The 18,790-nt window shown below is 33.0% G+C and overlaps 1 protein-coding gene and 1 long non-coding RNA gene across 2 annotated transcripts in view; one reads left to right on the top strand and one right to left on the bottom strand.

The window, feature by feature from the left end:
* LOC127731748 (multiple epidermal growth factor-like domains protein 10) overlaps window positions 1-18,790 on the top strand; it is a 455,295-nt gene that overhangs the window by 11,902 nt on the left and 424,603 nt on the right. Inside the window, exons 9-16 of the mRNA XM_052240586.1 lie at window positions 961-1,030; window positions 2,913-3,098; window positions 3,869-3,981; window positions 4,372-4,535; window positions 6,056-6,164; window positions 6,996-7,142; window positions 7,682-7,822; window positions 8,758-8,889. Of these exons, the coding sequence (XP_052096546.1) occupies window positions 961-1,030; window positions 2,913-3,098; window positions 3,869-3,981; window positions 4,372-4,535; window positions 6,056-6,164; window positions 6,996-7,142; window positions 7,682-7,822; window positions 8,758-8,889 (1,062 nt within the window). The remainder of the gene's footprint in view (window positions 1-960; window positions 1,031-2,912; window positions 3,099-3,868; window positions 3,982-4,371; window positions 4,536-6,055; window positions 6,165-6,995; window positions 7,143-7,681; window positions 7,823-8,757; window positions 8,890-18,790) is intronic.
* The window catches only part of LOC127731770 (uncharacterized), a 243,318-nt gene that overhangs the window by 56,508 nt on the left and 168,020 nt on the right, over window positions 1-18,790 (bottom strand). The gene's annotated exons all lie outside the window — the stretch shown is intronic.

The following is an 18,790-nucleotide window of genomic DNA, read 5'->3' as shown; positions in this document are numbered from 1 at the left end:
GTATCATGTGACAGTCATGTGGGGTATACTGGGACAGATTGTACTGAAAGTAGTAAGTATCACATGACTGTCGTGTGGGGTATACTGGGACAGACTGTACTGAAAGTAGTAAGTGTCATGTGACTGTCATGTGGGGTATACTGGGACAGATTGTACTGAAAGTAGTAAGTATCATGTGACTGTCATGTGGGGTATACTGGGACAGATTGTACTGAAAGTAGTAAGTATCATGTGACTGTCATGTGGGGTATACTGGGACAGATTGTACTGAAACTAGTTAGTATCATGTGACTGTCATATAGGGTATACTGGGACAGATTGTACTGAAAGTAGTAAGTATCACATGACTGTCATGTGACTGATTATAATTGAACAGGTTTTGGCCCTGTCTTGACTCTTATCATTTCGAAAATAATTTTTAAAAAGGTAGCAGAGAGCAGTTAGGTTTAGAAGTTAAAAGTTTTGTGTTCTGAAATTTTGGTGAAGAGAAAGTGCATTTTAATTTCAATTGTATGCCTATGTTCTTGAAATAATCATCTCGAAAATTTGATATTTGTCCCTAAAATGATATTCCATTAACAATTTTTAAGAATCATTTTGATTGAACTGTTTGTGAATGAAAATGCAAAACACTAAATTTGAAATCATGATTAAATTTTTTTTTAACATTACTGTCTCATCTTCACTGAAGACCAAAACAAACATTATTTCTATCACTTTTGAAAAATCCATATATTAGATACAAAACAAATACCAGTAGATAACACTATACTATCAAACTATTTATATTGACTGTTATTGGCAGATATTATACCCCAACTCTAGGAAAGGGGCTATTTTGATATCACCTTGTCTGTCCTTATGTCTCTTCATCTATCAATTCTTTCAACTAATATTTTTGTCACACTTTTACAGAAACTACTAAACAGAAATGTTATCGTACTTTTGTTCTGTTTTCAGATTGTCCGTCTTTTAAATATGGAGAGAAGTGTCAGAAGGATTGTAAATGTAACAGAAAAACTACAGATCAGTGAGTACTCTCCCTTTGTTATAAATGTGTTACAGAGTTCCCTCCTTTTACTATGTTACAGATAAAAAAATAGATTAGCGAGTTCTCTCCCTTTATTAGAAGTTCGTTACAGGTTTCCCTCCCGTTACTGTTGAAATGTTAAAGATAAAAAGACACATCAGTTAGTACTCTCCCTTTATTGCAAGTTTGTTGCAGAGTTTCCTCCCTTTATTGTAGAAGTGTTTAACACAAAAGACAGATCAGTTAGTACTCTCCCTTTATTACAAGTTTGTTGCAGAGTTCCCTCTCTTTATTGTAGAAGTGTTTAACACAAAAGACAGATCAGTTAGTACTCTCCCTTTATTAAAAGACTGTTACTAAGTGTTGCCTAAAAAAGTTAAAGAATGATTTGAGAAAAAAAGGCTGCTTTGAATACATAATACAAAAAATCTAATACATTTTGAAAATATAGCTCACTAAAGGAAAAAATGAGTTTATGTATAATGTCTGCATTTTAACTGTTTTGGCAAAAAGAGAAATTTTAGATTTGAAAATGACCATGATGATTTCAACATACAAATTGGACTTCAAACAAAAACAATAAACGAAATAATTCAGTGATACAGGAACCAAAAGGAAACGAAATAATTCAGTGATAGAGGAACCAACAGGAAACTGGTAGCCATATATCTATAAAAAATTTCTAACACCCTGGCATTTAACTTTTGTACTGGGTGATATTTACCTAACCTCTAGTCTTTTTACCTTGCTACAACTAAATTTATTTTATATATTTAAAAAACTAAACTTGTCAGATATCTAAATGAAACTCAAAATTTATATTCCCAATAGAAATATGTATGTGAAAAATGATACTTAATGAAAAAATATAATTTCTGTCAAAATACATAAAGGTTCATACCTGTCAACTGACCCATATCCTGCGGAATTTTTTAAATACCTGTCGGGTCATTAAATAACCAGAGAATTCAGAAAATGACCCATTTTCACATTGATTCTTGAGCCTTTAGACTGATTTCATAAATGATTTTCCATTTAAAATACCGGCAAATTTGTAATTCTTCCTGTACAGGAAGTTCAAATTGATGTGTTAACTGTCAAATTCAGTGACCCACTAAGTGCATGGCTTCACTTGACAGCTTTTGTGTCAAACACACTGTTAATTAACACCAATTACCTTAGTTTAAGGTTATTTATAATTTATGTATTTCAAAGTTGTTTGAAAAAAAATTTGAGTTACTCCCCCTTTTTTGTCACCTTTCACACTATACTCCTTAAACTTATGTTTTGTTTGTAAACAGATTTAATCTAAAGCAAATTGAATGCAAATACATATCAGAATATTACTTTTTATTTTACTACCTTTGAACAATTAAAAAATTAATATTTTGAAAATAATTTTTTTACATCTCTACTTTTAATATGTAAATGCTTTTAAATTTTAAATGATATTTTCTAATGTATTGAATTATTAATAAAGCTGTGTGCTGTTGTTTTATATCTTAAATTTACCATGAAACATATGGCTTGTGGATTTATATTAAACTATAAATGACACATTAATACTTCAATGGCTTAAAATTGCTATGAAAAAATGATATAAGTATTTAATTATTTTCAGTTAATACTTAACCATGTGAACATGTCGAATTGAAATATAAAAAAAAAATGTCCCCTTAAGACTTAAATTCAACTAAAAAAAGTGCATTTTCATTTTCATAGGTTGACAGGTATGTAGATTTAAACATTGTATTAACACAGTGTAAAAACATGATGGGTTTGATAAAATTCACCTTGTCTGATGACAGAGGTTAAATGATTAGGTTTATCTGATTGGTCAGTTAGTTGTGATGTCATCCAGAAATTATGTATTGTATTATAGGTGTGACCCAGGGAGTGGAAAGTGTAATAAATGTTCCACTGGATGGACTGGTCCCCTGTGTAATGAGACCTGCCCAGCTCCATACTATGGTGAGGGATGTCAGAAGATCTGTTACTGTAAGAATGGTGGACTTTGTAACCATAAAACTGGAGTTTGTCAATGTCAAGCTGGTTACACAGGGCAATAGTATGTATTAATATCATAGACTTTGTGATAGTTTTAGCCAATCAAATAGTATGTATCATATATAGAGTTTGTGATAGTTTTGGCCAATCATATTGTATGTATCATAAGCTTGTGTTATTTTTGACCAATCATATAGTATGTATCATAGAGATTGTGATAGCCTTGTCCAATCAGATACTGTAAATTCACATATTTTTTCTAGTACATTTTTATTTAGAGATTCTCTATCTTTGAGTTTTGGGGCCAAGTCAATAATCCTACAATTATCTGAAGTTATCATTACGACACAATTACCTGTAAATGGATCAAAGGACAGATACAGGACTCGGGTCTTTATGATTGGCAAAATAAAAAATTATATGCAGCTTCCCTTGTCTGCTTGAAACCTGTTTCATGTTACTTTTCATTTGAATGTAGATAATTAATGAACCAGGTAACATTTTCGTTACTTTACTAATAGTAGAATATTTATGATTATTCTTTATTTTACGGTTGTGGAACTAAATGTGTAAAGGGAAAGTTTGGTTTAGGATGTAAACAGACTTGCCTTTGTCAGAACAACGCTGAGTGTGTACCAGAGATCAATACTTTACTAATTGTAGAATATGTATGATAATGGTTTATTTTACAGTTGTGGAACTTAATGTGCGAATGGAAAGTTTTGTTCAGACTGAAAACAGACTTGTCTTTGTCAGAACAACGCTGAGTGTGTACCAGAGATCAATACTTTACTAATTGTAGAATATGTATGATTATTGTTTATTTTACAGTTGTGGAACTAAATGTGCGAAGGGAAAGTTTGGTTTAGGATGTAAACAGACTTGTCTTTGTCAGAACAACGCTGAGTGTGTACCAGAGAATGGATTTTGTATTTGTTCACCAGGTATTATTGTGTTTATTGTATTTAACATGTTTAAGGATGTTCGCTACTCAGTTTTGAAATAACAAGCTTGGCATAACACTGGTAAATATTTATAGGAGATTGATAAAGGAACTAAAAGAGCGAAAAAAAATGATAGGTCTGTGTGCTTGTTTTAGAGATATAAGCTATTGAAAATATGGCTGAAAATTATTTTATGGCATTCAAATAGATAAAGCCAGAGGATTCCAAAAATCTGAAAAAAAATATTCAAGCATATCTTTTCTCCAGCTTTTGTCTCTGTGAATACAAGGCAACATGCTACCTGTGATTCAAATGTGAAGTTTAAGTTTTAAAGTTTGACATGTAAATAATACTGACCACTCATAATGTAAAAATGAAATTTGTTTTTAGGTTGGAAAGGTTTGACCTGTGAATCCCAATGTCCAAAGGGATTATATGGTAAAGATTGTCAGTCTAAATGTAAATGTCAAAATGGTGGATATTGTTACCCGGCAACAGGTCACTGCACATGTCCACCTGGTTTCTATGGTGATTCCTGTGAAAAGACCTGCCCTGTAGGTATTTCTTTGACCTTGCTAGACCCTCATGGTTAGTCAAGGCCGTTAAACATTCCCTAGTAGTACTTTATCTATGATTTTGTGAAGAAAACTACTGGGGATTCATTATTATTCTTGGGTTTTGTGGGTACAAGTGAACCACATATTCAAATGCTCAACAAATTACAAATTTTCTGTGGTTATATATGCAGAGATTGGCAAAACCAAAAAATCAAATGTCCTGGAAAATGCAAGTTTTCCTAAATCCTTGAAAATTGATACTAACGAAAATAAATGAATTCACAGTAATAGAGATAGATGTCATATACAATTCATGGTCCAAGGACAAGTTGCTAGGTTTTTATATTACAGAAAAGAATAGTGTTATAATGAAATAATGGATAATATTTGCAACTTTCCAGTTCTGACAAAATGAAAATGTTTGACCTTCAAAAATTAAACGATCAAGAAATAAGAGAATCTGATCTTACAAAATTATTAAAGGGGAGAAGATTCACAGGGGGAAATAAAAAAAATCTTTGAAGAGAAACATACAAAATACAGGCAAAAAACACCCCAAAAACTTAAAGACACACAACAGTCTACACATCTATACAAAATACAGGCAAAAAACACCCCAAAAACTTAAAGACACACAACAGTCTACACATCTATACAAAATACAGGTAAAAAACACCCCAAAAACTTAAAGACACACAACAGTCTACACATCTATACAAAATACAGGCAAAAAACACCCCAAAAACTTAAAGACACACAACAGTCTACACGTCTATACAAAATAATGAACATTAAGTAACAGAACCCCACCAAAAAATAGACTCAGATTCTCTAGAAGGCGAAGCAGTTAGGAGTTGAGTTAGTAGAGGGATTTGGTGCTCTGGAAGGTGAAGCAGTAAGGAGTTGAGTTAGTAGGGGGATTTGGTGCTCTGGAAGGTGAAGCAGTAAGGAGTTGAGTTAGTAGGGGGATTTGGTGCTCTGGAAGGTGAAGCAGAGTTAGTAGGGGAATTTGGTGCTCTGGAAGGTGAAGCAGAGTTAGTAGGGGAATTTGGTGCTCTGGAAGGTGAAGCAGAGTTAGTAGGGGGATTTGGTGCTCTGGAAGGTGAAGCAGTTAGGAGTTGAGTTAGTAGGGGAATTTGGTGCTCTGGAAGGTGAAGCAGAGTTAGTAGGGGAATTTGGTGCTCTGGAAGGTCAAGCAGTAAGGAGTTGAGTTAGTAGGGGAATTTGGTGCTCTGGAAGGTGAAGCAGAGTTAGTAGGGGGATTTGGTGCTCTGGAAGTTGAAGCAGTAAGGAGTTGAGTTAGTAGGGGAATTTGGTGCTCTGGAAGGTGAAGCAGAGTTAGTAGGGGGATTTGGTGCTCTGGAAGGTGAAGCAGTAAGGAGTTGAGTTAGTAGGGGAATTTGGTGCTCTGGAAGGTGAAGCAGTTTCTTCTCACTTTTTACATCTGTAGTAACTCCTAGTAAAATAGCAATTGAAATCATTTATGTAATTTTGACTTATGTATTTAACATTTTTAGCAATGGATGTTTGGTTATGTCTGCGGACAGAAATGTTCCTGTGAGAAACAGAACTCTTTGTCATGTGAAGCAGGCACTGGACGATGTGTTTGTAAATCTGGATGGCATGGTAGGTGGGAATGTTAGACAAAGTTGATTATTTTTATGGAATGTGTTTGCAATTTTTTTCACATGCTTTTGTGCTTGAAGCTAATAAGTCATTGTAAACAACAATGTGTAATATATACTGAGGGCAAACCTTGATAGAGGAACATTTACTGTGAAAAAGATCGATAGAGTAAAAGACCGAGACATCCAAACCAAGCAGTCTGACAATTAAAACTTGCACTATAAAAAGGTGTATCAAATCTTGCATGCATCAAGCTTACAAGTAGTATGGACAACTGAAATGAATCTGTTAAAGGGGAGACAACTCATTGTCCCGTGGTAAAGGGGAGACAACTCATTATCCAATCATGTTAAAGGGGAGACAACTCATTGTCCAATCATGTTAAAGGAGAGACACCTCCTTGTCCAATCTGGTAAAGGGAAGACAAATCCTTGGCCAATCTGGTAAAAGGGAGACAACTCCTTGTCTTATTTGGTAAAGAGGAGAAAACTCTTGTCCAATCTGGTAACATAAAGTTTTTTAAAACCATATTGATACAGTTTTAAAAAAATATTATTATATGATTTCCAGGCATACAATATGGGTTTGTGGAAAATCCTTCATATGTTAAGCTTGAGACCAAAAGTTTGGAAACCCAAAACATGAAATGTTTTAGGGTAAAAGAACCAAAAAGGCCTAAAAAAATATATAAACATTTTTAGATAAACTTTGCTGGTGGGATTTTAAAACTTTTCTTAATCACAATGTTAAGCAATCAACAATCAATTAATCTTAAACATAAGTAAATGTGTTTGTGCAAATATTGATTAATTAAGATTTCTTCTATTGTAGGAGTTCATTGTGACAGTAAATGTCCACAGAGTAGATGGGGCGAAAATTGTCAGAAGTTTTGTGATTGTGGAATTGATGGATCATGTAAACCTGCGACAGGGGAATGTCATTGTCGACCTGGCTATATAGGATCACATTGTTCTAAAGGTAAATTGTTTATGTGATTGTGATGGATTGTGTGACCCTGTGACAGGGGAATGTCATTGTCGACCTGGCTATATAGGATCACATTGTTCTAAAGGTAAATTGTTTATGTGATTGTGATGGATCATATGACCCTGTGACAGGGGAATGTCATTGTCGACCTGGCTATATAGGATCACATTGTTCTAAAGGTAAATTGATTTTCCATGATTTTGTGGGTATAGATTAACCATGAATATAAATGTTCCACAAAGTACACATGGATAAACCATGAAATCAAATATCCACGAAAATACAACTTTTCCTAAATCACTGAAAAGTTTGAAAAGATCATGTGAAAAAAAAGAAAAGTTAATTGCAAGAGTGTTTTTTTATAACAATTTAAAGATAAAGCTTATAAGGAGAATAACAAAGTTCACCATTTAATGAATAACAGTAATTAAGTAGTTACAAATGTAGATTTACTGGTCAGACAGAAACATCAATGTTTATCCTTATATAAAAACTCCCATGTTAATTGAATAACATTGAACATGTTTTAGTTTGTCCTGCTGGGACCTTTGGTAACTTATGTCAACAGAAATGTACATGGTGCGATGAAGGACAGTTCTGTGACCACATCACTGGTCAGTGCCTGGCTATTACCTGTCCACCTGGTTATACTGGACATACCTGTCAGAAGGGTAAGTGGTCACATATAAAATGACATTAAAACCATGGGGTGAATAAAAGGAGACTTCATTGAGACAGCAACCCAGTGACATACAACAACTTTGGATACTATCCTGAAAACCTTAGATTCATCCTTTGGGAAATGCATTTTTCAACCTCTCCAGATATTCTGGAAATGTGATTAATCGTTTCTAGGTGTCAATCTAAATAAATCCAGCTTGAAATATTATTTTCACAAAAGTTATATCCTATTATGGAGATATGTCCTATCCTATTTATTGGTGAAAAAAATGCTCGCTGGTTCTTTCGCTAATAATAAGTGGCCACATGAAAGAAATCCACCTATTAATTGTAAATGCTGGACAGCTCACTGTACTTTGGTTTTTGGCAGGTATAGGCTTTCAACAAATGTTTCAATAGTTGCTACTTTCATTTATACCTTCATTTTGTCCTAAGGGTACAGCAGGCATATACTGTTTGGACAAATGTTTTAACTACTTTCATTTTCTTCTTTCATTTTGTCTTAAAGGAACTGCAGGAATAGACTGTTTAGACAAATGTTTTAACTACTTTCATTTTCTACTTTCAGTTTGTCCTAAAGGTACAGCAGGCATTGACTGTTTAGACAAATGTTTTAACTACTTTCATTTTCTACTTTCATTTTGTCCTAAAGCTACAGCAGGCATTGACTGTTTAGACAAATGTTTTAACTACTTTCATTTTCTACTTTCAGTTTGTCTTAAAGCTACAGCAGGCATTGACTGTTTAGACAAATGTTTTAACTACTTTCATTTTCTACTTTCAGTTTGTCTTAAAGCTACAGCAGGCATTGACTGTTTAGACAAATGTTTTAACTACTTTCATTTTCTACTTTCAAGTTGTCCTAAAGGTACAACGTAATAGACTGTTATACAAATATTTAACTACTTTCATTTTCTTCTTTCAGTTTGTCCTAAAGGAACAGCAGGCATTGACTGTTTAGATAAATGTCCTAAGTGTGACAATGGAGGGTTATGTGATTATAAATTAGGAAGGTGCATCTGTTTACCTGGCTTCAGAGGAGATTTCTGTCAAGCTGGTAATTAATTTTCAAGATCCAATTTCTTGTTTAGAAATGGCAGTTTGTTAGGCCAATTAAAATCCATTGGTAGATTTTCATCCCCGCCTGTACACCGTACACCAATAATGCTAAAATCATCCCTGCTGGATTTTTTTTATTTAAAAAAATTGACAATTTCTGGATTTTGTTTGTTACTGTTACCGGTAATCGCACTAATAATTTCGTTTCATACAAAATTTCCTATTGCAAAATATTGACATGGTTTTTCGTATTATTTCAAGAAGTTTAACCAATATGATTAAGTCGATCTACAATGGCTAAGTTACATTCCGAGTAAGAGAGATTGGTTATGGCAAGAGCCTGAAATATTTGGATAATTAGCAGTCAAAGAGAGCAAAGTATGTCACAAATTTCAGTGGTCAGGAAATTTTTGACCATAAATCCCCAGGGATTATATCCAAAGTGCAGGATTCATGGCACACATTGGTATGTAAAACATGACTGGAGTAAAGAAATCAAGTTGACACAATTACAAACTTGTGTTCATGTTTTAGGCATTTGATAAATTGTGCATAAGACATAAGATCTAGAAGAAACAATAAACCCTATAGCATTTTCAACACTTACTTTGTTTCCATCTATGTTCCCATTGTACTCAATATTCTTGATATGGTTTATAACATTTCTTTGTTCAAGATACTTCAGTATTAGACATTTGACTTGAGAGAGTGGATGAATATTGTCAATTAACGAACATGGCAAAAGGGGAATTTGTTTCTCACCTATAGTTTTAAGTGTAAAACCCCTGATAAGATTGAACCAAATGAATGTTGTTGCCAACAATCTACCAGTCATGTGACAACAATCTACCAGTCACATGACATAAAAGCGACAACAATCTACCAGTCACATGATATAAAAGCGACAACAATCTACCAGTCACATGACAACAATCTATACCAGTCCCATGACATAAAAGTGACAACAATCTACCAGTCACATGACATAAAAGCGACAACAATCTACCAGTCACATGACATAAAAGAGAACAAGCTGACTATCAGGGCAGTTATATTGCATGAGTAAATTTGGCTTGAACTATTTTGAACTTGAGCATTGTGCAAAATCTGCCACCAATTGTAGAGTATGTATGAACTGCTAAGGTCCGTTTAGCAATAAAGTTATTTTCTTGGTAATTTGGGATTTACACCTGTCAGGACTTGGAAAATTGATAATTTTTTTTCGAGAAAGAATACTATATTTTTTGTGGAATTCGGGATGACACTCCCTCCTACTCCTACCTAATAATCAGCTGTGTAATAATAAACTTTGTTAACGAAAAATGAAAATATAAACTACTTATTAATTTTCCATTGTGAGGACCAGGTGATTATAATCTTTTTATTCATCAAACAGAATGTCCAAAGAGCAAGTATGGTATAGGATGCAATACCACATGTAACTGTGAGAACCAAGCATACTGTCGACCAAGTGATGGCTTCTGTAAATGTTTACCTGGTTACATGGGAGTCACATGTTCTCAAAGTAAGTCACATGATCTCAGAGTAAGTCACATGGTCTCAAAGTAAGTCAGATGATCTCTATTTTTATGCCCCTCGCCAGTGTTAACCTTGTCTTTCTGTACATCCTTCCATATGTACATCGCAAAATGGTTTCCGTTCTCTAACTTAAGTTTGCCTCAACCAAATGTTATGAAACTTATACACAATCCTTTTTATTATAAAACTCAGATCAAGTTTGGAATTTGGGTGGCATCACTTTAATTGATGTTGAGTTACGTCCCTTTATAATGGTATATGCAATTGATCTGTGTCCCATGGTCACATTCTCCATTTAATTTTTTTTTCACATGACTTATATGTTTTATTGCACTGCATTGCACTTAGTATCCCAGATATATTAGATATTAGGTATCCAGTAAGCAAAATACATTGAAGATTCATGAAAAGTACTGAAAGTCTCCATAAAGGGTAAGCCAGTCTGTTTTTAGGGGGGAATACATTGCACAAAGTATCTGAACTAATGATAAAGATATGTGGGATATATGTCAATGAGACAACAAACCATAACAATAATAATCCTAAGGTATCTAAAGTGATTCATACAGTCGTCAACATCAACAATAGACAGGTGTCTATACATACAGTCGTCAACAATAGACAGTTGTCTCTACATACACAATAGACAGGTGTCTCTACATACAGTCATCAACAATAGACAGTTGTCTCTACATACACAATAGACAGGTGTCTCTACATACAGTCATCAACAATAGACAGTTGTCTCTACATACACAATAGACAGATGTCTCTACATACAGTTGTCAACAATAGACAGGGGTCTCTACATACAGTCGTAAATAATAGACAGGTGTTTCTACATACAGGTGTCTCTACATACAGTTGTCAACAATAGACAGATGTCTCTACATACAGTCATCAACAATAGACAGGTGTCTCTACATACAGTCCTCAACAATAGACATGTGTCTCTACATACAGTCTTCAACAATAGACAGGTGTCTCTACATACAGTCGTCATCATCAACAATAGACAGGTGTCTCTACATACAGGGGTCTCTACATACAGTTGTCAACAATAGACAGATGTCTCTACATACTGTCGTCAACAATAGACAGTTGTCTCTACATACACAATAGACAGACGTCTCTACATACACAATAGACAGGTGTCTCTACATACACAATAGATGGGTGTCTCTACATACACAATAGACAGGTGTCTCTACATACACAATAGACAGGTGTCTCTACATACACAATAGACGGGTGTCTCTACATACAATCATCAACAATAGACAGTTGTCTCTACATACACAATAGACAGGTGTCTCTACATACAGTCATCAACAATAGACAGGTGTCTGTACAATTTGAATATAAATATTGGTTTCTTGTGATATTGTTCAGTTTATGAACTATAATCAATGTTTTTTGTTGTGTTTACAGCCTGCACTACAGATTATTATGGAGAAAACTGTGCTAAGCAATGTCAGTGTACAGAAAAACAGGAGTGCAATCCAGTGTATGGATGTATAGGTATGTGTAAACAGAAGATTAGGAATGTAACCCTAATCTACAATGCTATGTCAATTAAGAGTACAGAGAAGAACTGTCATCTGAAATTAACTGACATTTCAAGGAAAGTAATTTATCCTAGACCTTTAAGGGAGTATAAATGAAAACGATAGAATCTTTTCATATTTTGCCAAAAGTAATATGTATTGAGATATGTTCAAAAATATGATAAAACAGATAAGTTACCGGGCTTATTATGAAAAAATGATGGAAAGGATTGTTAGAGAAAGGCATCATTATAATTAGGTGAATAGAAGGTATTATTGCTATTTTACGAAATTTTCCTTTGATCTTACTGACTGATAATTTCCTTTCTCAGCATAGTAGAGTGGTATGAAAAATTATCGCTAGAAACTAAAGGGGCATGTGGCGTTGTCAATTTCATTGACAACGTTGGCATAGGTAAAATAGCGATAAACCGATTATCATTGGTCATCTCAACTCCATTGCTTTTCTCACTTTCGCCGTACCGGCTCAAGCGAGAAAATCAATCTCGGTGAGATGATCAACGATAATCTACAATCTAAAAGTTCAAATTCTGAAAAAATATATGAGAAGATAGTTCTTTAAAAAATATTTTTAGAATATCAAATTAAAAAACTGGGGCTTTCGTTCCTGCTATAACATGAAATAGAAAATATTCCTGTAGATTCCTTTATGAATTATACAATTTCTGAGTTACCTCCTCTTACATTTGTCTTAGTACCCCAAGTTGAATAATTGAAATCAAACAAACATATTAGTTATTATAAGATATAGATATACCACATAAATTTGTTCATTATTGAATCATTATTGAAGGCCGTACAGTGACCTATATTTGTAAAGTTCTCTGTCATTTGGTCTCTGGTGTAGAGTTGTCTCATTGGCAATCGTACCACATCTTCTTATTTTTACATTAGTGGATTGCATTCCTGCATTTAAATTTGTTGACTTGATTGAAAATCTAAAGGTATTGTGTTTTGCTATTTGACAATCCAAGATGGCAGAAGACAACATTCTGTACTTAGTAAACCAGTCTGTTTTTTTCAGGGTAAAACATTACACAAAATATTTGAAAAACTGATATATGTATATATAAAAGATGTAAGAATTTATGTCAATGAGACAGCAACCCAACTTCAAATAATGAGACTTTTTCTTCTTTCAGGACGAGATGCAGTAGGACATATCATTTCACCTTCTGAGACGGCCCCTCAAGAATCAGATCCAGCTGTTGCCATAGTGACAGTAATGATTGTTTTGTTTCTGTTGATAGTATTGTTTGTAGGAGTCTACATGTACAGAAGAATGAGCAGGTTAAAAAAAGAAAATGAAATCCTGAATTCTGTTCACTTCTCTAATTCACAATCTGGTAAGTGACATTTGACACGCGCACACCACATGATCATTGAAAGAGAAAGATTGGGATTGCCTACAAATCACTACAGAAGCAAAAACCACCACTGTATATGGTATTCTCAAAAAAAATCTCCACCTCAACAGTTGAATTTGGAATATTTGAATTGCTCAGCAAGTCCTACAAAAAAAAATTTAAACTGCTAGGTCTGCTCACAAAAAGATAAGTAGTTACTTTAAGCTCTTAGGAAAAAAAGGTTATTAACCAAACATGCTTACATTCACATTTTAATATTTGGAGGATAGTAGTCTCATTGACAATATTACCACATCTCCTTATTTTTATATTAGGGCTATTTCAGAAAAAAATGTATGGGGGTTGGGGGGTTGGAAGGCAGTTTGTTTCAGCACCTGCCACCCAGACAATTGTAATTGAGAATCATAGTGCATTAAAGTGTGAAAAGTAGCTCTAATACCCATCATCCATGTATTATTAATATAAAGTGCCTTCCCCTCCCCCCCCCCCCCCCCCTACATTTTTTTCTGGAATAGCCCTTAAATAAATACAAGGTTTACTGTGAATTCATTTATTTTCGTGGATATCTATATTTAAGTTGCATTGTTGTGAATATTTAATTTAGTGGTTTTGCTGAAGTCTGCATACAAACCTATTGTTACTCATTGAACATTTAATTACATGGTTCACCTGTACCCATGAAATCCACGAAAATTGGTATCCAATGAATAATAACAAATCCACCGTATTACATGTTGAAAAGAAATATATTAGCCTCAGTAGATATGACATACTTATATAATGTTTTTTTCTTGCAGAAATATCAGGAATAAATAATCCAAACTTCACAACATCATCATCAACAGATGGTTGCCATAACAACTGTACAGATAGACCTCCCTCCTGTACATCTGTAGCTGAAGGTGTTGACGATCGGTATACCACCATTAAAAATATCAATGCTGATTTTGGAAACCCAAACCTTGCCAATGGTATGTTGAGTAAAGTGGTCTATTTTCGCCATTTTAAATGAAAAACAGTTTGCATGCTTTAATTTTCTCGTTTCTATTCCTTTCTTGTGACTTTCAGTGACGATAGAATTTAGGTGCAGGAAAATTTCACGTTTTGTATTCAAAGCAAAATTAGCGAAAAATTAAACCTGTCATTAAAATTTGTCATTTTCCAGACTTTTTTTTCAGAACTTGATTAAAGTATGAAGTACAAAATTAGAAAGAAGGTTGCTAAAAATTATACAAAAAGAAAAAATATATAAGAGCAGAAATATTAAAAGGGAATACCTGTCTGATTTTGAAATTTTTTAGGTTAATTTTCATCCAAATGTTAGAAATACAGTCATACTTTTTTTCATACAAAAAAAATTAATTAGAGAACGACCATTTTACTTCAGGGGGCAGATTTTCCCCATACCTTGTAATGTTAAATTTTGAAAAAAAAATGTTTCTGACTTAGACAAATTACAATAACCCAACCCTTGAGTTTAAATGGTTGCTCACTTAAAAGACAATAAAACAACTAAATGGGAATTTCTATTTGATTGTAAACAGAGAATTATGGATTTTTCCTGATTGGAAAAGGCTGTCATATCCTTTAATCTTTGTTAATTGTAACTATATCTATATCAACCCCTGGATTTTGAAGGCTGTTATATCCTTTAATCTTTGTTGGTTGTAACTATATCTATATCAACCCCTGGATTTTGAAGGCTGTTATATCCTTTAATCTTTGTTAATTGTAACTATATCTATATCAACCCCTGGATTTTGAAGGCTGTTATATCCTTTAATCTTTGTTGGTTGTAACTATATCTATATCAACCCCTGGATTTTGAAGGCTGTTATATCCTTTAATCTTTGTTGATTGTAACTATATCTATATCAACCCCTGGATTTTGAAGGCTGTTATATCCTTTAATCTTTGTTGATTGTAACTATATCTATATCAACCCCTGGATTTTGAAGGCAGTTATATCCTTTAATCTTTGTTAATTGTAACTATATCTATATCAACCCCTGGATTTTGAAGGCTGTTATATCCTTTAATCTTTGTTGATTGTAACTATATCTATATCAACCCCTGGATTTTGAAGGCTGTTATATCCTTTAATCTTTGTTGATTGTAACTATATCTATATCAACCCCTGGATTTTGAAGGCAGTTATATCCTTTAATCTTTGTTAATTGTAACTATATCTATATCAACCCCTGGATTTTGAAGGCTGTTATTTCCTTTAATCTTTGTTGGTTGTAATTATATCTATATCAACCCCTGGATTTTGAAGGCTGTTATATCCTTTAATCTTTGTTGGTTGTAATTATATCCATGTCAACCCCTGGATTTTGAAGGCTGTTATATTCTTTAATCTATGTTGGTTGTAATTATATCTATATCTGCTAATAATAAGTGAATATATGATTTTTGTTTATGATAAACAGTTGCCGTGGTTGCAGAAGATAATGGTTATGAAGAATTTGTTCCCAGTAAAAAGGATTTTCTGTTTAAAGAGAATTTGAACGTAAACTTGAACAATTTGAGTCCAGATAAATCAGCTACCGGACATGATTATGACAATGTCTCTGTTGGTATGGACTTTATTTTGAATATACATCTACTCGGTACTGAATATAAAAATAAGAAGTTGTTATTTTATATTTATATGATTGATTTATTGATTGTTAGTTGCTTAACGCTCAGTGGCAAATATTTCATGCATATTCAGGACGAGAACAAATTAACAATTTCATGCAATGCAACCTTATCATTAAAAATTAAATTAATCTATACTTAGATCTATACCATGACAAACTACAGCATAAAAGAAGCTTATAATAACTCATCAGCATAACAATATATCTGAATGCACAAAAGAAATGAACAGACAAAAATCTATAACTAGGGTAAAAATGTCAAAACCGAAAAAATAAAGAATTACAAAAATTATAGATAGGATAAACTATGATATAAAATCGTCATTATTCAAATGAATATCAATACATGTGTTGACCTGTTTCGGGTTAAAATGTTCTCTATGCAAAGTCTGTTACTGTTTGAAAAATGGGTTGATATAAGAACCCACAAAATAGACCATCATTTATCTTTTATTTCATATTTGAAAGTTTAAAAATCAATCAAAGTCTTGTACATGTACATGTATACATACACTAAATTATTACATAGTGTCAATTTCAGTGTGACGTAGCTCATATGTTGACAATCTGTATTGTTTTTTCTCCAGATTCTATAGATTCCATAGAAGAGGAAAAGAAGAGAAACAATATAAAGTGATATATTAATCAGGTGTGTATACAAAATACAGGATTGCAAATAACCACGTGAATTTATCGGTTTTAGTATTGTAAACGTGTCATAGTGGATATTTTCTTCTATTACAATGGTTGCAATGAATGACATTGATTTCCCAGTGAAATAAAAACCGACAATTTCACATGTGAAATAAACGTGGTTATTTCACTCCTCTGACGTCATACAACAATAGGCATTGTCATGACATCGGTAACAACAAAGTGTGAAGGCTTAGAACAAGATATAGTTCCTTACATTTTCTACTTTCATTTTAGAAAAAAAGCCATTTGCCAATGTAATAAAAAGAATAACTAATCAAAGAATTCAAATATCTAAAAATATTCAACTCGTGAACGAACAACACTGATAATTAACTTATGAGCTATGCGCATTCGTGAATTAATGTGCTGTTTGGTTACTTGTTGAATATTTTTCTCTATTTGAATTCTTCGATTAGTTATTTTATAATTATTTCGCAATCACAAAAATATCCTCAAGTGACTGGTTTGTAGAAGTAATGATACTGATGTGAAATGTGAACCTATTATTGATAGGCACTATGACAATATATCATAGGGGAAACAAATCTTATTGAGGAAGTTCTGAGATAGAGGCCATTTCAAAGTGCTGGTTGAAAAAGTACCAAGTTATTTTTTTCTAGACATATAACTGGTTTTGAGTGACCTGCATTTTCAAAACCTTTTCTTATTTAAACTTCTTAAGTTTTGATAATATATAAGGAATAAAAATCTAATAGATGAAAAGTTGTCATTAATGAATTGACTCAAATGCAGTTTTACTGGCGACTTTACAACACAAAATAAAAAAGCCAGCATATTCAAGCTACCAATTGGATGACAACTAACTTAAACAATAAGTAAATAATTTTAGATTTTCCATGTTTAATCAAAAATATCATATAGCAATTTATTGTATTTTTTTTAGATTTGTTTCTCGATGGGTACCAGACAAGTATAAGTGCTATATAAACCAGTCTTCCATGTGGATGTGCTGTCTCATTGTTAATCATTATATGCATTAACAGTGATATTTTCATTTTTCAACTTGCTAATGTGCTATTTTATGTATGATTATAATAGCTGAGAAATGTTGTTAAGATTGTTATGAAGGATTTTTTTGTTTTAAATGTTTTATAAATCTTTCCTAGACATGTGCAAATGCCTACTTATTTAAAAATGGTTAAATGAAGGTTTTTTGAAGTGCGACAACACTATCACTTTGAAATCCACTGAAGTGTGACATCAATATCAATTTAGAAACCACTGAAGTGTGACATCAATATCACTCTGAAGACCACTGAAGTGTGACATCAATATCACTCTGAAGACCACTGAAGTGTGACATCAATATCACTTTAGAAATCACTGAAGTGTGACATCAATATCACTTTAGAAATCACTGAAGTGTGACATCAATATTAATTTAGAAATCACTGAAGTGTGACATCAATATCAATTTGAAATCCACTGCAGTGTGACATCAATATCAATTTGGAAACCACTGAAGTGTGACATCAATATCACTTTAGAAATCACCGAAGTGTGACATCAATATCACTTTGAAATCCACTGAAGTGTGACATCAATGTCAATTTGGAAACCACTGAAGTGTGACATCAATATCACTCTGAAGACCACTGAAGTGAGACATCAAAAATGCTTTGTATATCACCAAAGTGTGACTTTTATATCACTTTGAAAACCACTGAAGTGTGAAATCAATGTCCCTTTATATAAGAGTATAATAAGAGTTATTGCTAAGAAAGGTGATATTCTAGAAAATGACAATTTATATTTTATAATGAGTTAATGAATGAGTTTATTGTTCGTTACCTTTAACAAGTATTATTTAGATAACTTTGACCTCATTAAAAAGAAAGATTATATTCTGACGTCCCATGCAGCATTCTGTCTCGCTTAGTAAATAAAAAATGATTATAGTCCATTTTACTATTACATCTTAGACCATCTTATATTTGATGACATTTTTTGTTATGGAACATTTCGCGAAAAGATGTTATATCTTCTTTGGCCCCTAAACTAGGTGAAATCATAGGTATTCTTCAGGCGTCAAACGTGAACACCGGGCATTTTCTGGCCTCTTG

The sequence above is a fragment of the Mytilus californianus genome, unplaced genomic scaffold (genome assembly GCF_021869535.1).
Source record: "Mytilus californianus isolate M0D057914Y unplaced genomic scaffold, xbMytCali1.0.p SCAF_20, whole genome shotgun sequence".
In the NCBI taxonomy this organism is placed as follows: Eukaryota; Metazoa; Mollusca; class Bivalvia; order Mytilida; family Mytilidae; genus Mytilus; species Mytilus californianus.
The sequence above is the reverse complement of the archived record's forward strand: the minus strand, read 5'-3'. Positions and strand labels throughout refer to the sequence as shown.